General features: G+C 35.4%; 1 protein-coding gene across 4 annotated transcripts in view; it reads right to left on the minus strand.

The window, feature by feature from the left end:
* Positions 1-250: 250 nt before the first annotated feature.
* The window catches only part of GK (glycerol kinase), an 84720-nt gene continuing 67843 nt past the window's right edge, over positions 251-17127 (minus strand). For 3 of the 4 annotated variants that reach the window (XM_068962466.1, XM_068962468.1, XM_068962464.1), the window contains 8 exons: positions 14184-14262; positions 12884-12980; positions 12021-12105; positions 10770-10890; positions 10518-10661; positions 8221-8301; positions 5160-5246; positions 251-3331 (listed from right to left, as the gene is read on the minus strand). In XM_068962466.1, coding sequence (XP_068818567.1) covers positions 3321-3331; positions 5160-5246; positions 8221-8301; positions 10518-10661; positions 10770-10890; positions 12021-12105; positions 12884-12980; positions 14184-14262 — 705 coding nt within the window. In that variant the 3' untranslated portion in view covers positions 251-3320. The remainder of the gene's footprint in view (positions 3332-5159; positions 5247-8220; positions 8302-10517; positions 10662-10769; positions 10891-12020; positions 12106-12883; positions 12981-14183; positions 14263-17127) is intronic. The other variant, XM_068962467.1, reaches the window with a different exon arrangement.

Consider the following 17127-nt stretch of genomic DNA (forward strand, 5'->3'; position numbering starts at 1 on the left):
CTCCCAGGTTCACTGCAGCATTATTCACAAAAGCCAAGATATAGATAGAACCCAAATGTCCATTGACAGATGAATGGATAAAGAAAATGTGGTATATACATACAATGGAATCTTGATCAGCCTTAAAAAAGAAGGAAATTCTACTGTTTGCAACATCAATGTACCTGTAACACCTTATGCTAAGTGAAATAAACTGGACACTAAAAGAAATATTGTATAATCTTACTTTATGTGTGGAATCTTAAAAAGTCAAACAGAAATAGGATATTGGTGGTTAGCAGGGGGTGGGGTGAGAGGGGAAATGGGGAATTGTTCAATGGGTATGAAGTTAGTTACACAAGATGATTAAGTCCTAGAGACTGCTGTACAACTTTTAGTGCCATAGTTAACAATATGCTATTGTGCATTTAAAAATTTAAGAGGGTAGATTTCATGTTAAGCATTCTTAAACATACCAACACAAAGCAAAGGGACACAAGGAAATTTTTGGAGGTGACTGGTATGTTTATAACCTTGATTTTGGTGATGGGATAATGGGCGTATGCATTAAGTCCAAGCTCATCAAAGTAGATACATTAAATATGTACAGTTTTCTATATATCAATTATACCTTATTAAAGCTATAAAAATAGTAATTTTTGCACTTCTCTTTATGATTAGACACTATGAGGTAAAAACTACCTACTTGACTACCATTGCTGTTATAGTTTCTGTGCTATGACATCTTTTGTCTCATGGTTCTCCTAAATTGCAATCATTCTTCATTCCCACAGGATACAAAATACCTATAAGCCAAAGAACTGAGACTTAGGCATTTTAAAAGAAACACACTAAAAAAAAATTCTAAGATATTATTACAGAAGCAAAAATGCATTATTTATGTTACTGATTACCTGGAGAACAAAAGATTGAGGTGTTGGTGATTGAGTTCAGAGAATAATGGCATACTTGACTCCACCAACTCACCCAGGTAGAGAGGAAGTGAAGCATAGAGTGGAACCAGTAAGCCATGGTTAGCCATGACTGCAAGACCCTATTGAGAACAGCTGCTGACCTCACCGGGGCCTTTTCTGGATGCTGAGATGGGACAATGTAGTCTTTTTTGACAGAACAAGTAAGGTGCTCATCATCCCAGAAACTGCTTCTTCAACTGTTGGTTAAGTCTTCAGTGTGTGCCTTATCAAGGGCTAACAGCTGAGCCGAACGTTTCCTGAACCATCTTTCTCAATTAACTTTTATCTAAGTTCTAGTCTGGAAATGAGAAATGCAAGTAAGAATGAGGGTCAATTTATTTCAAGTAAATTTATCATTAAATATCAACGTGTATCATTTCAAACATTTATAAATATCACAATTTATAGAAAATTAATGTAATCTTAAAATTATTGGAACAATGCTTTTCACAGTTATTTACATTAACTCAAACTACCTTTGTAGAAACAAATGATGTTTAAAAGTGTCCTTGCCACAAAGTAATAATTTCATAGTACCTTTCTGTAACATTTATGTCACTAAAGTGGCAGCTGCACCAATAAAACCCAGCAGATTCAATAATTTACAAACAGCATAATCAGAACTGCAAACGCAAGCTACCATTCATTCCAAACAAAACAAAACCTTTTATATTAATATATATAAATATTTTTCCATTTTCATTACTGAAGAAAATAATTAGGAGGCAGTATTTTCTTGTTTGTAGTAAAAAAATTAATCTTAAGATTATTTTAAAATTGACATTGAGAAGCTAGATTAGGTAAGTTGTTATAATGCCTCACATTAAATTTTTTGAGAATTTCTTGGTTGTGGGTGCAGCGAGAAGGAAATTCTTGGGTTTACTGGAAGCTTTTTCTATCAATTAAACCATTTTTCTGTTGTATTAATAATATGTCCATAGGCAGAGATAACTACTTGTCATCTCAAATAGAAATTTTAATTGCCTATCAGCCATTTATAACACACTTAGATGGAAAGAGATTCTTGGCTTTTTTTTTTCTACTTAAGTTTGTAAACTTTTTTTGATATCCCCTCAAAAGGATCCTAAATAGATCTAAATATATGTCAAAGGAAAAGCAAACTTTATATGGACTCAGTGCTTGTATTTGAAAACAATATATGCTATACTATTCCATAGGTTTTTTTTAGCATATAAAAGTATGGTATAAGAAATTATAGTCACAATAAAGTACATTTTCTTTTATTCACATAGAACATATACTTAAATTTTAAATGTTGGCTCTTCAAGAAAGCCTCTCCTGGTAAATAATATGTATAACCGTTGCCCAAAAATGTATACAGCTCTTTTCCCCAAAATATTTATACACATAGTGGTCCACTTAAGACCAGCCCCATTAGAATCTACTGAATACAATGTGTTCTTAATTTATAAATGGGCTACCCTCAGTATATAAAATATAAACGCATGTATGTTACACATACAAAGTAAGAAATATAAAAAGGAGAGATGAAAAGAAAAGGAAGTGTTCTTTCCTATAAGATCCTGACAGAAACTCAGTGTAATTAGTGAGAACATGTACTCTTAATTTATAAATGGGCTACCCTCATTATACAAAATATAGAGGCATGTATGTTATACACAATGTAAAAAATATAAAAAAGAGAGATGAACAAAAAAAAAAAAGGAAAGTGTCCTTCCCTATAAGATCCAGATAGCAGCAATTCAGTATAATTAGTGAGACCATGTAAAATACATGAAGAATTTTCAGTTTTGGCAAATACTTTTTAGAAAAATGCCTAAGGAATGAGGGTACTAAATTTCTATATTAAGAATTTAGTAGAGGCTTCCATTTAAGCATTTAGTGAAGATGTTGTGGTCTCCCTAATAAGCAGAAAAGAGGACTTTGGGTAGGAGAGTCTGTTAAAAAGAAGCAAACAAAAAATCACAGATTTTTAGCTGATTAGTAATAGCCCCTTAATGAAGTGTGTGTAGTGCAGGAATCAAATCCTGGCTCATCAGAGTTTGAATATATGTGATAAAAAAATTCCAATGAACAGGATCTGAATTCTTCCTAGATCTTACAGGGAATGAGGCAGGAAATGATTGCAAAAGAGGGGGTCAGCCCCAAAGGTGGCTGGTCCAATCTTAACTAGTGCTGTTAAAAAACACACCAAATATTTCTATAGCATTCTTTCTGCTGCATTTTCTTTATTTCAAGCCACAGGTCTACTTGGAGGATCATGCAGCAAGTGGCTTATAAATAAAATCAGTCTATGAATAGTGTCATCACATTAAGAGACAGAATCACTGGACTCTCTCCATAGGTAAAGAGCTCGCATCTTTGGAATCCATGAGTTGGTAGTATTTACGGCATACCTAAAATGGGACAAAAATCATATATGTCAATAATAATATACATGCAATTTAGGAGTTAAAGCAATGAAGATGATTCAATAATTACTGAGCTAGAAATTCCATATGGTTCCTAAATATTGCTTCACAGGTAAAATGTAACAAATACAACTGGGCCAATTTCAAAATTAGCAAATGAACACTACTGCTAACTGTTTACCAAGACAAGTCATTCCAATTTTTCTCAAATCTCAGCATATGTTACCAAGAGAGATCCTAAAGACGGCAATCATATCTATTTTGGAAGTCTAGGAATTTGGACATTTACTGTATCCTTCAGCTTAGAGATATGTTATATATCCTATTTTTTCAAAGACCAAGCTTTTTCATTCTGTACTGGTATCAAAGGGAACCAGAAGGGAAAAAAATATCAATGAAAACATTCAGCTGCAATGCTATTTTCTTTCCTTTTCCAGACCAACATAATGCAGCCAAAAACAAACAAACAAAAAAAACAAAAACAAAAAAACCTCAGGATAAAGAAAAAAAATAGAACTTCTCCTAAAACAGAATTTTTAAAAATTTAAATTACAGTTCTTCTGGGGAATACTCAGACTCTTCCACCAAACATTCCTGAGAAGCAGAAAGAAAATAAGCATCTGCTAATTCTGCACAGATTTATGTATACAGAAGCCTTTTGTAGTGTATAAAGCACTAATACCAACATAAGGAATGGGTATTATGGAAGAAAAATATTTGAACAAATTTATTATAAACATGAAGAATACAGAAAATGGTAAATCTAATTTTAAATTCTCATGCACATAACTGAAATTTTATCATGATTTAAAAGATAATTTAATGTTCTATTAATGTAGATAATTTTTATTCCCTTTCTGCTAATGTAAATAACTTTTCATTCCATATTTATATATAGTGCTTTAGTGATGATGCCAATCTGATTAATGCTTGTCAGACTTCTAAAAACAGATGTTCTCCCATATCAATAAAACATTTTTACATTTTTAAACCCAGGTCATCTTGTAATTAATTAAGAGAAATAATTCAACTCCCTAATTAAGAAGATTTTTTAAGTGTTTCACTTTCTTGGCAACATATGAAATACGTCATTTCCATTTAGGCCACTAATTTGAAGAAAAACTGAACTATCATTAGGAACAACTTCCAAAAATGATTATTATATTTAAATTAATGCTGGTTATGCAGTGAGTTTTATAATGTACTGAGCAATTTTACTTTTATAAGAATATTCAGAATATGCGAAAATAATAATTCAGTTTGAATTTCACCAATTTATTTCAGCAATAATTTTTAAAAAATTTCAGTTCACCAATGTATTCTCTTAACTAAAATAAAAGTGACGATAACTTTTCCCCAGGTTTAGAGTTTTACAGAAACTCTGCTAACATACTCTGGCCAAAAGTCTTACCAGGATTGAAATATTAAGACTTCTGTGGCAGATTTTCATAAGTATGCAAAACAACTTAGGTACATTTGAAAGACAGTTCAATTGATTTCAAATACTATACATTTCATCTACCACTCTGAACATCCTTTCATTTAAGCATGAACAGTAGTACTTGTGCTTACTGCTGCACTTGCCAGCAGAATGTAGCCCCTCAAAGAAAATCATCTACTAAAAATCAAAGAGAATAAAAGCAGAGTCACAGTCCTTAATTCTGAATCAAATAGTCTATTAACTAGACCTTTAATAGATTTTCCAGGTTCCTAAGAACAGGAAGAAGGAAAAATACTGAAAACTTTCTGTTCATTTATACACAAAGACATTAATGCTAACTCATATAATTGTCTAATTTAAAGAGGAACTGACCTGAGAGGTACCTTGCTCCGATTAACATTACCACGCTACTCACTATAAAAAAGCCCAAGGGTAGACTACAGAAGATACTAGGGTCACCTGTTGTCATCCGAGTAGGAGGGAATTCCAGTCAAGCAAACCAAAAGAAAGACACATAATTACAATATTTGTGTTAAGAATCACATGATAGCAAAAAAAGTTATAAAAATAGTATATTCATAAAAGCTAGCAAAGAGTTATTACTTTAAATCAAAACCAGAATCAAAATTGAGGGCTTATGACAGTTAACAAACAATACAGATAGCATGCCACAAATAGCAAGAACATAGAGCATATAGACCAACATAAACCTTCCACTGGCAAAGCCAAAGAAAGCTGAAGGAGAACTTTCTTTTTGGGAGGCTGCTGATTTTAGCTTTCTTGGTTCTTCCCCAAAAGATACTAAGTGAGCAATCCCATTCCCCATCCAGATTAAAATTATAGATCCTTTGGCTATCAGAGAAGAGTTATATTAGTCCAACTCATTAGTTTGAAAATAAATTTCAAACCCTATTGGTTTCATTTTCTTTTTTACACACAGTTGGTATAACAAAATGAACCTGAAAATTAATGTTACTATATAATTTAAAAACTAAACTGTATTAATCTATATTTTAAAATATTGTCTGAGAACACAATTGTTTTGATATTTTCTAACCTGACTGAAAACATTTCCTTTAAAGAATAGCTAGAGAGATACAGACATAGGCTTTTCTTGAATTTAAACATTATGTATCTTGAACATTTAACACTTTTTGGAAAAAAATGTTATTTTGGTGGATTTGGAGTACAAAGTCATGAAGTCATTATTTATCATAAGCTCTCTCCAAAAAATATTAAATCCCCAATCATTCCTACATTTTAAACATATTAAATATATGTTAAAAATTCTTTATAGTCCATTCAAATATAGTTACAAACAAGAAAATAAATATGAATGCTTCAAAATTGGCAATATGCTTTGGAAATTAAGCTAACATAATATTCTTCCCATAAATTAAAACTATTTAAAGAGGATAAGAGGCCAGGTAGCAATTTGAATAGATTTATGAGATCATCAAAATAGGATTCTATCTGTACTATTATTACATAGCTTACATTGCTTGAGGAACAATCAGCATTTCACTAATTGACTGAATATTGTTATCCGGATTATTATACAGTTTTAGAGACTCTCAAAATGTTGTACATGAGTGCTTTTCATAAATCTGCTACAAATTGTTTTCACACTTTGCCTTAAATACACTGCAGCCTAACTGAAACAAACACCAAGTTTGAAAAATCGAAAGCTCTCAAAAAATCAAATTATTTTATCATCAATTCTGAAGGCAGAAACAAAAAAATCATGTAATTTTCTTTTATCCACTTTTTCTTGGCATTTTAAGTTCCCTGACAGTAAGGTAAAGCAAACAGAAAATGATCAATTGGCTTTGTGGGAACTTGGCGATCAAAATTATATCCTCAACTGCAAGTAAGGAAGAAGTATGTGTGGCATTGACATGGAGGTGGATATGGCGAGGGAGGGGAACAGGTTGAATTGTGCCATTTTATTTATTTATTTGGCCATCTAATATTTTTTGGCCATAAAATAAATAAAATACATTTTATTTATTTATTTTTTGGGAGCATGCGGGATCTTGTTCACTGACCAGAGATGAACCTGTGCCCCATGCATTGGAAGTGTGGAGTCTCAACCACTGGACTGCCAGGGAAGTTTCTGTGCCATTTTAAAAAATACAACTAGTCAAAGAAATCAGAGAACTCATTTTCATCAGCTTTTAATTGAGGGTAACCAGAAAATAAATCAGGGTGCACAGCTGCTGCGTCCTTCAAAGCAACTAGTACTGTGCTACAAAAAATACCTATGATTGAGAAGTTTAACTATAAAAGGTCTCAAAACTGCAAACAGTCTTAGCAAGAAAGGCTTTGTCACCATCTTAGAAAGAAAGGTGGGTCTCAGAACAAAGGATTTAAAGACAATGGATATTAAGCCTAAAGCTTATTTAGGAGAATAAAAGCTTCAAGTAGAAACAGGATGATCCCAGAAGCTTCTCTGAAAAGCTAGATACATTAAAAGTGGTTCTTGGGACTTCCCTGGTGATCCAGTGGCTAAGACTCTGGGCTCCTAATGAAGGGAGCCTGGGCTTGACCCCTAGACAGGGAACTAGATCTCCCATGCTGCAACTAAGCACCGGTGCAGCCAATAAATAAATTTTTTTTTAAAGTGGTTCTATACTCACTTTGGGGTTGGAAGGCAGGCTATATTTCATTTATAAACTCTTCTCTCTTAAACTATATGCTTCAAAATATTATTGGCCATCGTTTCATTCATTAAATTCCAAATCTTATATTTAGCAAAGGATTACAATATCAAGCCACATTAAAGGTATGTTAAAGGCTGTTGCAATATTAAAGGCAGCTCACAGCTGTTTACAACTAAATATTTTATTTATGGTAGATACCTTCCCATCTAAGTGATTAAAAACAAAAATTCTCTAATTTCTGCCAAGAGCATTTCCTAATTATGACATTTCTAATTTACTATGTTTGGTACATTTCTTCCTCTGATTTCAATGAATTCTTGCAACATACACTCACTAAGGACTTGGGAGCAGACAAGGAAGTAATGAAATGTATTCTGAAATCAATATAGCTTTTGGTCAGTTCAGGTCATGAAAACAGCCCCCCAAAAAGGCAAAGTCAGTCATGAAGAGGATAAAAAAAAGTTTAGTTGATTTTTTTTTTCATTAGGAAGAAACTAGAAATACTTTTACTTTTAGAAAACTAAGTTATCAATCAAAGTACCAGAAATAAACTAATAAGGAAAGGTATGGCAGGACAGAGTTAAGCACATATATCAATCTGATAATTTACATTTTATGTTTAGAACTTTAAAGTGTTTTCAAAATGTTAGAAACTATGAGCATATGATAATGCTATTCTTCAGAGCAGCCTTGCTAAGTATAAACAGATACTTAAAGAAGCTATTTAACATACTAGGACAAAGTGGCAATAACAATAAAAACATTTTTACCACTTTCTGAAGACTGAGTTGTAACCCAACCCATTGATTTCATCACAGCTTTCTTCCATGTAGAATAACGAATTTCACTTTCTAGAAATAGAAGGTAGGAAAACCATACATAAGAAAGGCAGTTTACTCAATGTTATGTGGCAGACTGGATGGGAGGGGAGTCTGGGGGAGAATGGATCCATGTACATGTATGGAATAATCTACCAGGAGACCCCAGTTCGATTAATAATCTACCAGGAGACCCCAGTTCGATTCCTGGACTGGGAAGATCCACTGGAGAAGGGATAGGCCACCCACTCCAGTATTCTTGGGCTTCCCTGGTGGCTCAGACGGTAAAGAATCCACCTGCAATGTGGGAGACCTAGGTTTGATCCCTGGGTTGGGAAGATCCCCTGGAGAAGGGAACGGCTACCCACTCCAGTATTCTGGCCTGGAGAATTCCATGAACTGTACATGTACAGTCCATGTGGTCACAAAGAGTTGGACACGACTGAGTGACTTTCACTTTCACATGTATGGCTGAGTCACTTTGCTGTACACCTGAAACTATCAATAACAACTGTTAGTTACTATACTCCAATACAAAATAAAAAGTTTTTTAAAAAAGAAAGACAGTTTACTAAGATGTTCTAAGTACTATACTTATATTCACTCATCATTCTTGATAAATTGTTTCACTTATTAAACTGACGCTTGTTACACTGTATTTAACTGACATGGAGCTTTACCAGGACTCAGATCCCGGTATGGTGGCCAAAGACTGCCAGTGACTGCAGAGAGAAGCTTGTGTGGAAGTTGGGGGGAAATTCAGCCTGGTCTGCAAAATGAAAGGAGATGCGGAGACAGGCTATCTGCTAAGACCAGGTCATTTATAAGCAGGTGGTGATGAATTAGATAGGAGAATCCTATTTGATCTGCTTTCTCTTTGGGGGAGGGCAGAGGACCTTGGAAAGTGAAAGTCGCTCAGTTGTGTCTGACTCTTTGTGACCCCATGCACTGTAGCCTGCCAGGCTCCTCTGTCCATGGAATTCTCCAGGCAAGAATACTGGAGTGTGTAGCTGTTCCCTTCTCCAGGGGATCTTCCCAGGCCAGGGATCAAACCCAGGTGTCCCTCATTGCAGGCAGATTCTTTGCCATCTGAACCACCACAAAATCCACTATGATGCCATTTTTTAACATATAAATTTATTAATTTTAATAGGAGGCTAATTACTTTACAATATTGTATTGGTTTTGCCATACATCAACATAACCCTGTATGAGAGACAGCAAAAGAGACAGAGATGTATAGAACAGTCTTTTGGACTCTATGATGCCATTTAATACACAGCTTTTTAAAAAGGTTTAAAACCAAATTGAATATATAAAACCTGACTTTTGTACACAAACTTAATTACAGGTATTGGGGCTTCCCAGGTAGCACAGTGGTAAAGAATCTGCCTGCCAATGCAGGAGATGCAAGAGACACGGATTTGATCCCTGGGTCTGGAAGATCCCCTGGAGGAGGAACTGACAACCCACTCCAGTATTCTTGCCTGGAATAGTTCACGGACAGAGGAGCCTGGCGGGCTACAGTCTATTGGTCTGGCTTGTGGCTTAGTTTTGTTTGTTACAACAGTGAGTCAAATATTTAATGCTCATTGATTTAAATTGTTGCTGCTTTTGTCAGGCTAGCCCTGCTGTGCTTAAAAGTTACCAGAATGGTCCTTAGCCAAGTAAATCCTGTCCTAAAACTGGTCATTGGCACTAAAGATGACCCAATGCAGACACAATGGGTCAGTGGTCTATATATCTCCCTTGTCACTGTCAGAAAAGGTTACACTAACAGGCTATTAATAAAACTGATAATGTGGCAGTGTTATCCTCATACATGAAGAGACTATAAACAGTAGAAGTGAACGGTAAAAAAGTGATTATAGAAATTTGTTTTTTTTAAATAGGGAACTATTTCTCTTATTCACATTCATTCAGATATGAAGCCAAATATGTTTAGCAGCTGAATATGAAATTACCTTCACATTTGCAATCTTATTTCATTTCTTGATTTGTGACTAAACCACCAAACTCTCTATCCCTTTTCACAGTACACCAATCTTCAGTCTTTACGAGTACCCTCACTGAAAAAGATAACTGTAGAGCACAGGGAACTAGACTCAATATTATGTAATAACCTATATGGGAAAAGAATCTGAAAAACATAGTATATATAACTGAATCACTTTGCTGTACTGCTGGAACTAACACAACATTGTGTTAGAAATCAACTCTACTTCAATAAAAAAAATAAATAAAAGTACCCTCAGCGTTGATCTGAGGTTCAAATCGCTCCATCGTGACAGCCGACAAGTCCTCAGGCTCCAGACTCCAGACGCCAACCCCTTCTGCAGCCCCTGCAGCCATGGCAGCTCCCAGGGCAGTTGTCTCGGGCATGGACGGCTTCACTGAGGGGAGCGAACAACATCACTCTCTTAGCAGTGACATATGCCTGAAAAATCAGTTCTCCAAAAAAACATGACTATTGGGGTTTGAAGGAATGAGGGCTTACTGACCTACTGGAATATACAGAATGTCTGCTTGTAACTGCATAAGGATTTTGTTGTTGGTCATTCCACCGTCTACCTGCAAATGGCTGAGTGGAATTCCACAGTCGCGGTTCATGGCATCCAAAATCTGAAAAAAAAAAAAAATGCAATGAACATCATCAAAGTACCACACAGTAATATCCAGAAAATAGTCATCTTCTACTTAAAAACACACAAAAGCTCCCCAAAGCCTACAGAAGAAAAAAAGAGATTTCTTCTAGGTCCTCCTTGATTTGGTTACCACCAACCTTTTCTCTGGGGAACTTCCCTGGTGGCTCAGACGGTAAAGCATCTGCCTGCAATGTGGGAGACCTGGGTTCAATCCCTGGGTCAGGAAGATCCCCTGGAGAAGGAAATGGCAACCCACTCCAGTACTCTTGCCTGGAAAATTCCATGGATGGAGAAGCCTGGTAGGCTACAGTCCATGGGGTTGCAAATGGTCGGACACGACTGAGCGACTTCACTTATTCACTTATAACCTTTTCTCTTACCACTCCTCTGCACTCACCTCTATATCCAGGCAAGCCAGACAACTCTTATTTTGCACCCTGATTTCCTGCCATGATATATTTTCCTGATTTTCCTGTCTATGTTTGTGCTACTATTCAAATCCTTTACCTAATATGTGTTGCTCAACATCCCCTCAACTGTAAAATGCCCAGTGCCCAGCAGCTAACAGGAACTTAAAGAGTAATGACAGCTGGGAAAAGAAAACAAACTTGCATTTATTACATTACTGTTTAGGCAGGCTTAATTAAATTTTTTTTTCTTTTGGCCTTACTGTGCAGCCCATAGGATCTTAGTTCCCTGACCTGGGATGGAACCCAGGCCCACTGCAGTGGAAACATGAAGTCTTAATCACTGGACTGCTAGGGAAGTCCCCAGGCTTAATTTCTGATTATGCTGGGAAGATTGAAGGCAAGAGCAGAAGGGGGCGGCAGAGGATGAGATGGTTGGATGGCATCACTGACTCAATGGACATGAGTTTGAGGAAACTCTGGAGATGGTGAAGGATAGGGAAGCCTGGCGTGCTGCAGTCCATGGGGTCACAAAGAGTCGGACACGACTTAGTGATTGAACAACAAGAACAAGCTTATTAAATTTTCATAAATTTCTGGCATATATATATATATATATATATATATATATATATATATAAAATTTGTACAGGAATAATAAAGGTGGATTAAGTACAGGAAAAAGGCCCATATTGATTACCTCTCGAGTTTGGAAACAAACAGCTTCTAATGCAGCAAAAGCAATATGGCATTTATTGGTGAACTGAGTGAGCCCACAGATGATCCTAAAAATATACACAAAGATTTTTAAGATTAGAGAAGAATAAATGAGTCATTAATCGGGAACGTTCTAAATATGGAAAGGTTGAATTTGGTACATAGAAGTGTATGGGGGGGAAAAGACATTAAAAAGCCAAAACTGGACACAAACATTAAGTAGCTGGCAAAATCCTTATAGTCTACAATGTTGCATCCACATATGAAAAAGTTCATGATCTATCTGAATAGATGACAATAATATAAAACCAAATCAATACTCATCTAGATGATGGCCTTTTGATATATAACTTACAGGTGCCTTGATAAAAGATAATAATACTAACATGAATAGGAATATAGCCAGGGCTTATTGTCAGATGACATAACTTCATGGAATTTTTTCTAATATTTATTTATTGATTTGCCTGAACCAGGTCTTAGTTGTGGCAGGTGGGATCTAGAACCCAGGTGCCCTGAACTGGGAGGGAGGGCAGAGTTCCAGCCACTGAGCCACCAGGGAAGTCCCTGGAGTTCTTGTTTATGTCATGCCAAGGGGCATGCAGCGCAGTATCTTAGTTCCGCAACCAGGGATCGAATCCATGCCCCCTGCAGTGGAAGCGTGGAATCCTAGCCACTGGACAGCCAGGGAATTCCCAACTTCTAAAATTATACTTCCCAAGTATAAAAGGTTTCCTCCATACTTCAAAATCATTTGAAAATAGAAAACTATTAACCAATAAGTTCTTAGCTAATATAGTAAATAAATCAAGACTGACAAAAGCATACCTTACTTTCAATTCTTACCCTCTTGCACTAGGCTCCCAATAAGGTGCATACAGCCCCGAAAATGCTGGGACGAAATAGCAGCCATAAGAAGTACCTACTTCTTTAGCAAGTTTTTCTAATGTTGAAAACAAACAGCAAAAACAAAAAAAAAAAACACACACACAAAAAATCATTCCAATATATACTACTTCTTTTCAAAAACAAGCACACATGTTTAAAAAATTAGGACAGGACTTTTGGTTTCCTAATATGCAGTACAGCAAAATGTTGCTAATTGTAGCAGAATACGAGGAGCAACAAAAGCAAATTTCTCCACAAAATATAACCCAATCTGCATGTACACCCACAGTGGATTCATGTCAATGTATGGCAAAACCAATACAGTATTGTAAAGTAAAATAAAGTAAAAATAATAATTAAAAAATATATATATATAACCCAATCCAAGAATGAAAGGAATTGGATTAGTTTTGTTAAGGTATTGTAGTTCATTTCCACTATTTTTTTTTTAAAAAATATGTAATTTATTTTCTAATGTGCTGGGTTTTTGTTGCTGTGCACAAGCTTTCTCTAGTTGCAATGAGTGGGAGCTACTCTCTAGACATGGGGCACAGGTTTCTCATAGCAGTGGCTTCTTTTTTTGTGGAGCACAAACTCTAGGGCATGCGGCCTCAGTAGGAGTGGTGTAGGGGCTTAGATGCCCCACAGCATGTGAGATCTTAGTTCCTGGACCAACAATTGATCCTGTGTCCCATGCATTGGCAGGTGGATTCTTAACTACTGGACCATCAGGGAAGTCCCCATTTCCACTATTTTTAAGGTTGCTGACTAGCAGATGAAGAAGTGGCCTTCACTGCATTCCTAATCAGAAATGTGTCCCTGATTGTCTCACCTTCAGGTGAAATGAAACAAGCAGGAGAGTGGGTAGGGAGTTCAAAATAATTACCTATCATTTGAAAATAGCCATAGTAATACTTAAATTACAGGTACTGGAGTTTTAATTCTCACTCTAATAAGAGTTAAAGCTCTTTCTTATCAGATAAATTTAACTGCAGATTCTGGCAATCTTCGGTGTTCAATTTTACACTTGGGTAGTTTTTATGCCCTACTGTGCCTATTTATGAATAAGCACCACTAATTATGTCAATTTGTTGTTTTATAAATCTTCACAAAGAGTCTTTTATATATATATCAAACTCATAATAGGGATCCATATAGTTTAATGTCAAATACAGGGCAAAGCATTAACAGACTGCAAGGGTAAAATATTTACAATTTTCATTATTTAGATTCCAGCCCTTTGTTAGAACATACTCACCAATTTCCTCAGAGCTTTTTATAATTCCAAGATTGTCTCTAAGCCAGCGAATAACAGCACCAGCTATAGCTACTGAACCCTATGGGAAATAAGGAATCCAAGAGAGAATATGTTAAATATGTTATCAGTATATAAAGTTCTTATTGAGCATATTCTCTGTGTATGATTCTACCAGATGGATACGATTCAAAAATTTCAACTTTGGGACTTCTACAAACGTCATAAACCAGGGCTTTCAATATAAACATGGTTTTATCTAAGTCATTGTAGAAATTTTTCATGAGGCAGAGAAGCGAGCCCTCCAGTAGACCTTGGACCTGTTCCCATAGATGGACATAACTGTGGTGAGCAATCTGTTTCTTGTACAATTGTTCTGTTGCTAAATGACAAAGGTATATTATCACCCAGAATACATTCCCATTGTAGCTACAGAGTTATTGGGAAATGTTATGCGAAGAGTTGACTCATTGGGAAAGACTCTGATGCTGGGAGGGATTGGGGGCAGGAGGAGAAGGGGACGACAGAGGATGAGATGGCTGGATGGCATCACGGACTCAATGGACATGAGTCTGAGTGGACTCCGGGAGTTGGTGATGGACAGGGAGGCCTGGAGTGCTGCGATTCATGGGGTCGCAAAGAGTTGGACACGACTGAGCGACTGAATTGAATTGAACTGAACCCTGAAAGTTTTTTAAGCCCATTTCCCAAATTAAACAGTATATTAAATCTAGCAACCACACACAAAACTAGTCAGCAAAGAAGGCTAACTGCAAAGTAATTATTCTTAGATAACTAATGAGGACCTAACTGTATAGCACAAGGAACTCTACTCAATGCTCTGTAGTGACTTAAATGAGAAGGACATTTTTAAAAGAGTGGCTATACGTATAACTGATTAACCTTGCTATACAGCAGAAACTAACACAGCATTGTAAAGCAATTATACTCCAATAAAAATTAATTTAAAAATAATTATTCTTTATAACAAAATCACCAAGGAATGGAGTGGAGGGAGAATGTATGGCTGTGGCAATAAGGAAGAAAACATACAATTTGTAGTCAGATGAACTGGGTTTAAGGCTGAATTCTATTTTTTAATAGATACGTAATTTTAGGTAAATTAGTTGGGCTTTCCAAGACTCCATTTATTCGCCTATATAAGGGTAATGACTATAATAATAGTTACCTAAAGAAATTACAAGGAGGCTTAACACAGGAAGTATACAGGAATATACAGGAAAGTTATTACTGAATGTAAATATTAGTTTCACTAGTTAGGTGTTAAAAAAGCATATCAGCCAAATTCCATTGACCGATGTATGGATAAAGGTAGCAAACCTACACACTGGAAAATTATTTGACCATGAAAAAACATGAAATTCTGCTACAACATGGGTGAATGTTGAAAACGTTATGCTAAATGAAAGATCATATATTGTATAACTCAATTTATATGAAATGTTCACAATACACACATCCATAGGCACAAAGAGTTGATTAGTGCTTGCCTAGGGTTGAGGTGATAGAGTTAGTCTTTGGGGAAATAAAAATGTTCTCAATTTAGACTGCAGTGATGACTGCAAAACTCTGTGAACATACTAAAAACCACTGAATCATACACTTTAAAAGAGTGAATTGTGTGATATGGGAAGAACATCTCCATAAAGCTGTTCATAAAAAAAAAAAAAAAGATTCTGAGGCCAAGGAAGTATTAGCACAAACCATTAGGAGTTCCAAAAAAGGTTTTTTGGTTCTGATGTTTCATTCATACACATTTGTTCATCTTCCGTGTTTTTTTTTCCATATAGATTATTAATGTAAATTACTTGATAGAGTCACTCCAAACCAAAACATCAGGTAATATAGTTAAGTATAGGAAACATAATTTTTTTCATACGTTGCTTGCCTCTCTATCCCCAGTAAATAGAATTGCAAATGGTTATCCCTTCTTGCCATCAGTTTTCAGGATGTAAACAAACTAGACGCTGAACATGTTGCTGTTAATACATTCTACCATTCATGGCTGCTATGAGAACAAGTCACTATATTCTACTGAAAAGCTGGCAAAACACCAGTTGCTCTTTTTATACAGTGAATTTTCAACTATAAAAATTATTTGAGGAACTGATTCGACATCTCTGTGAAGATAGAACCAGATTTTAAAAGTGGGACAACGACAATTTAGCAAACACCTGACAAGGGACCCTAACCCAATGCCTCTCCTCAAAGAATACACTTCCTAACTTTGATATATTATATACTTAGGTAGAGAGTAGGACTATTAAGGAGAACTAAGTACATTTTTTGCTTTTGGAGACAATTCAACTCTGAAACATCCTTTGGAAGCAAACAATTCAGATATACTAGTTGCCAAAGATTAGAAAACACATAAGATTATCTAGACCAGTGCTGTTAACAGAAATACAATGTGAGTTGCAGATATAATTTAACTTTTTTAGTTACCATAGTTAAAAAGGTTAGATTAATTGTAATATATTTTGTTTAACTCAATATATTAAAAATATTATCATTGCAACATTGAGATATGTTTATATATATATATATATATATATATATATATATATATATATATATAATTTACTAAGTCTTTGAAATCAGGTATATATTTTCCACTTACAGCACATTTCAATTTGGACTAGCCACATTTCAAGTGTTCAATAGTCAGGTGTGGCTAGTGGCTACCATACTGGACAGCACAGTTCTAGATCTACATGGAAAAACAGATGTTCTTTCTCCTTATACACTTAAAAAGACACTGGTCCTACATGGCACCTAACCAAGAAATGTGTATGTTTCCAATGGTTTTAGGTGAGTAAACAACAAATTTTAATAAGTCATTGAGCTGGAGGTCTAGTGGAGTGGTCTTATAGCTATCAGCTAGTGGAACTTCATGTTTTGGGAAATCAAATGTTGGTGTACCTCC

This window comes from Capricornis sumatraensis, chromosome X (assembly GCF_032405125.1).
Source record: "Capricornis sumatraensis isolate serow.1 chromosome X, serow.2, whole genome shotgun sequence".
Classification (NCBI taxonomy): Eukaryota; Metazoa; Chordata; class Mammalia; order Artiodactyla; family Bovidae; genus Capricornis; species Capricornis sumatraensis.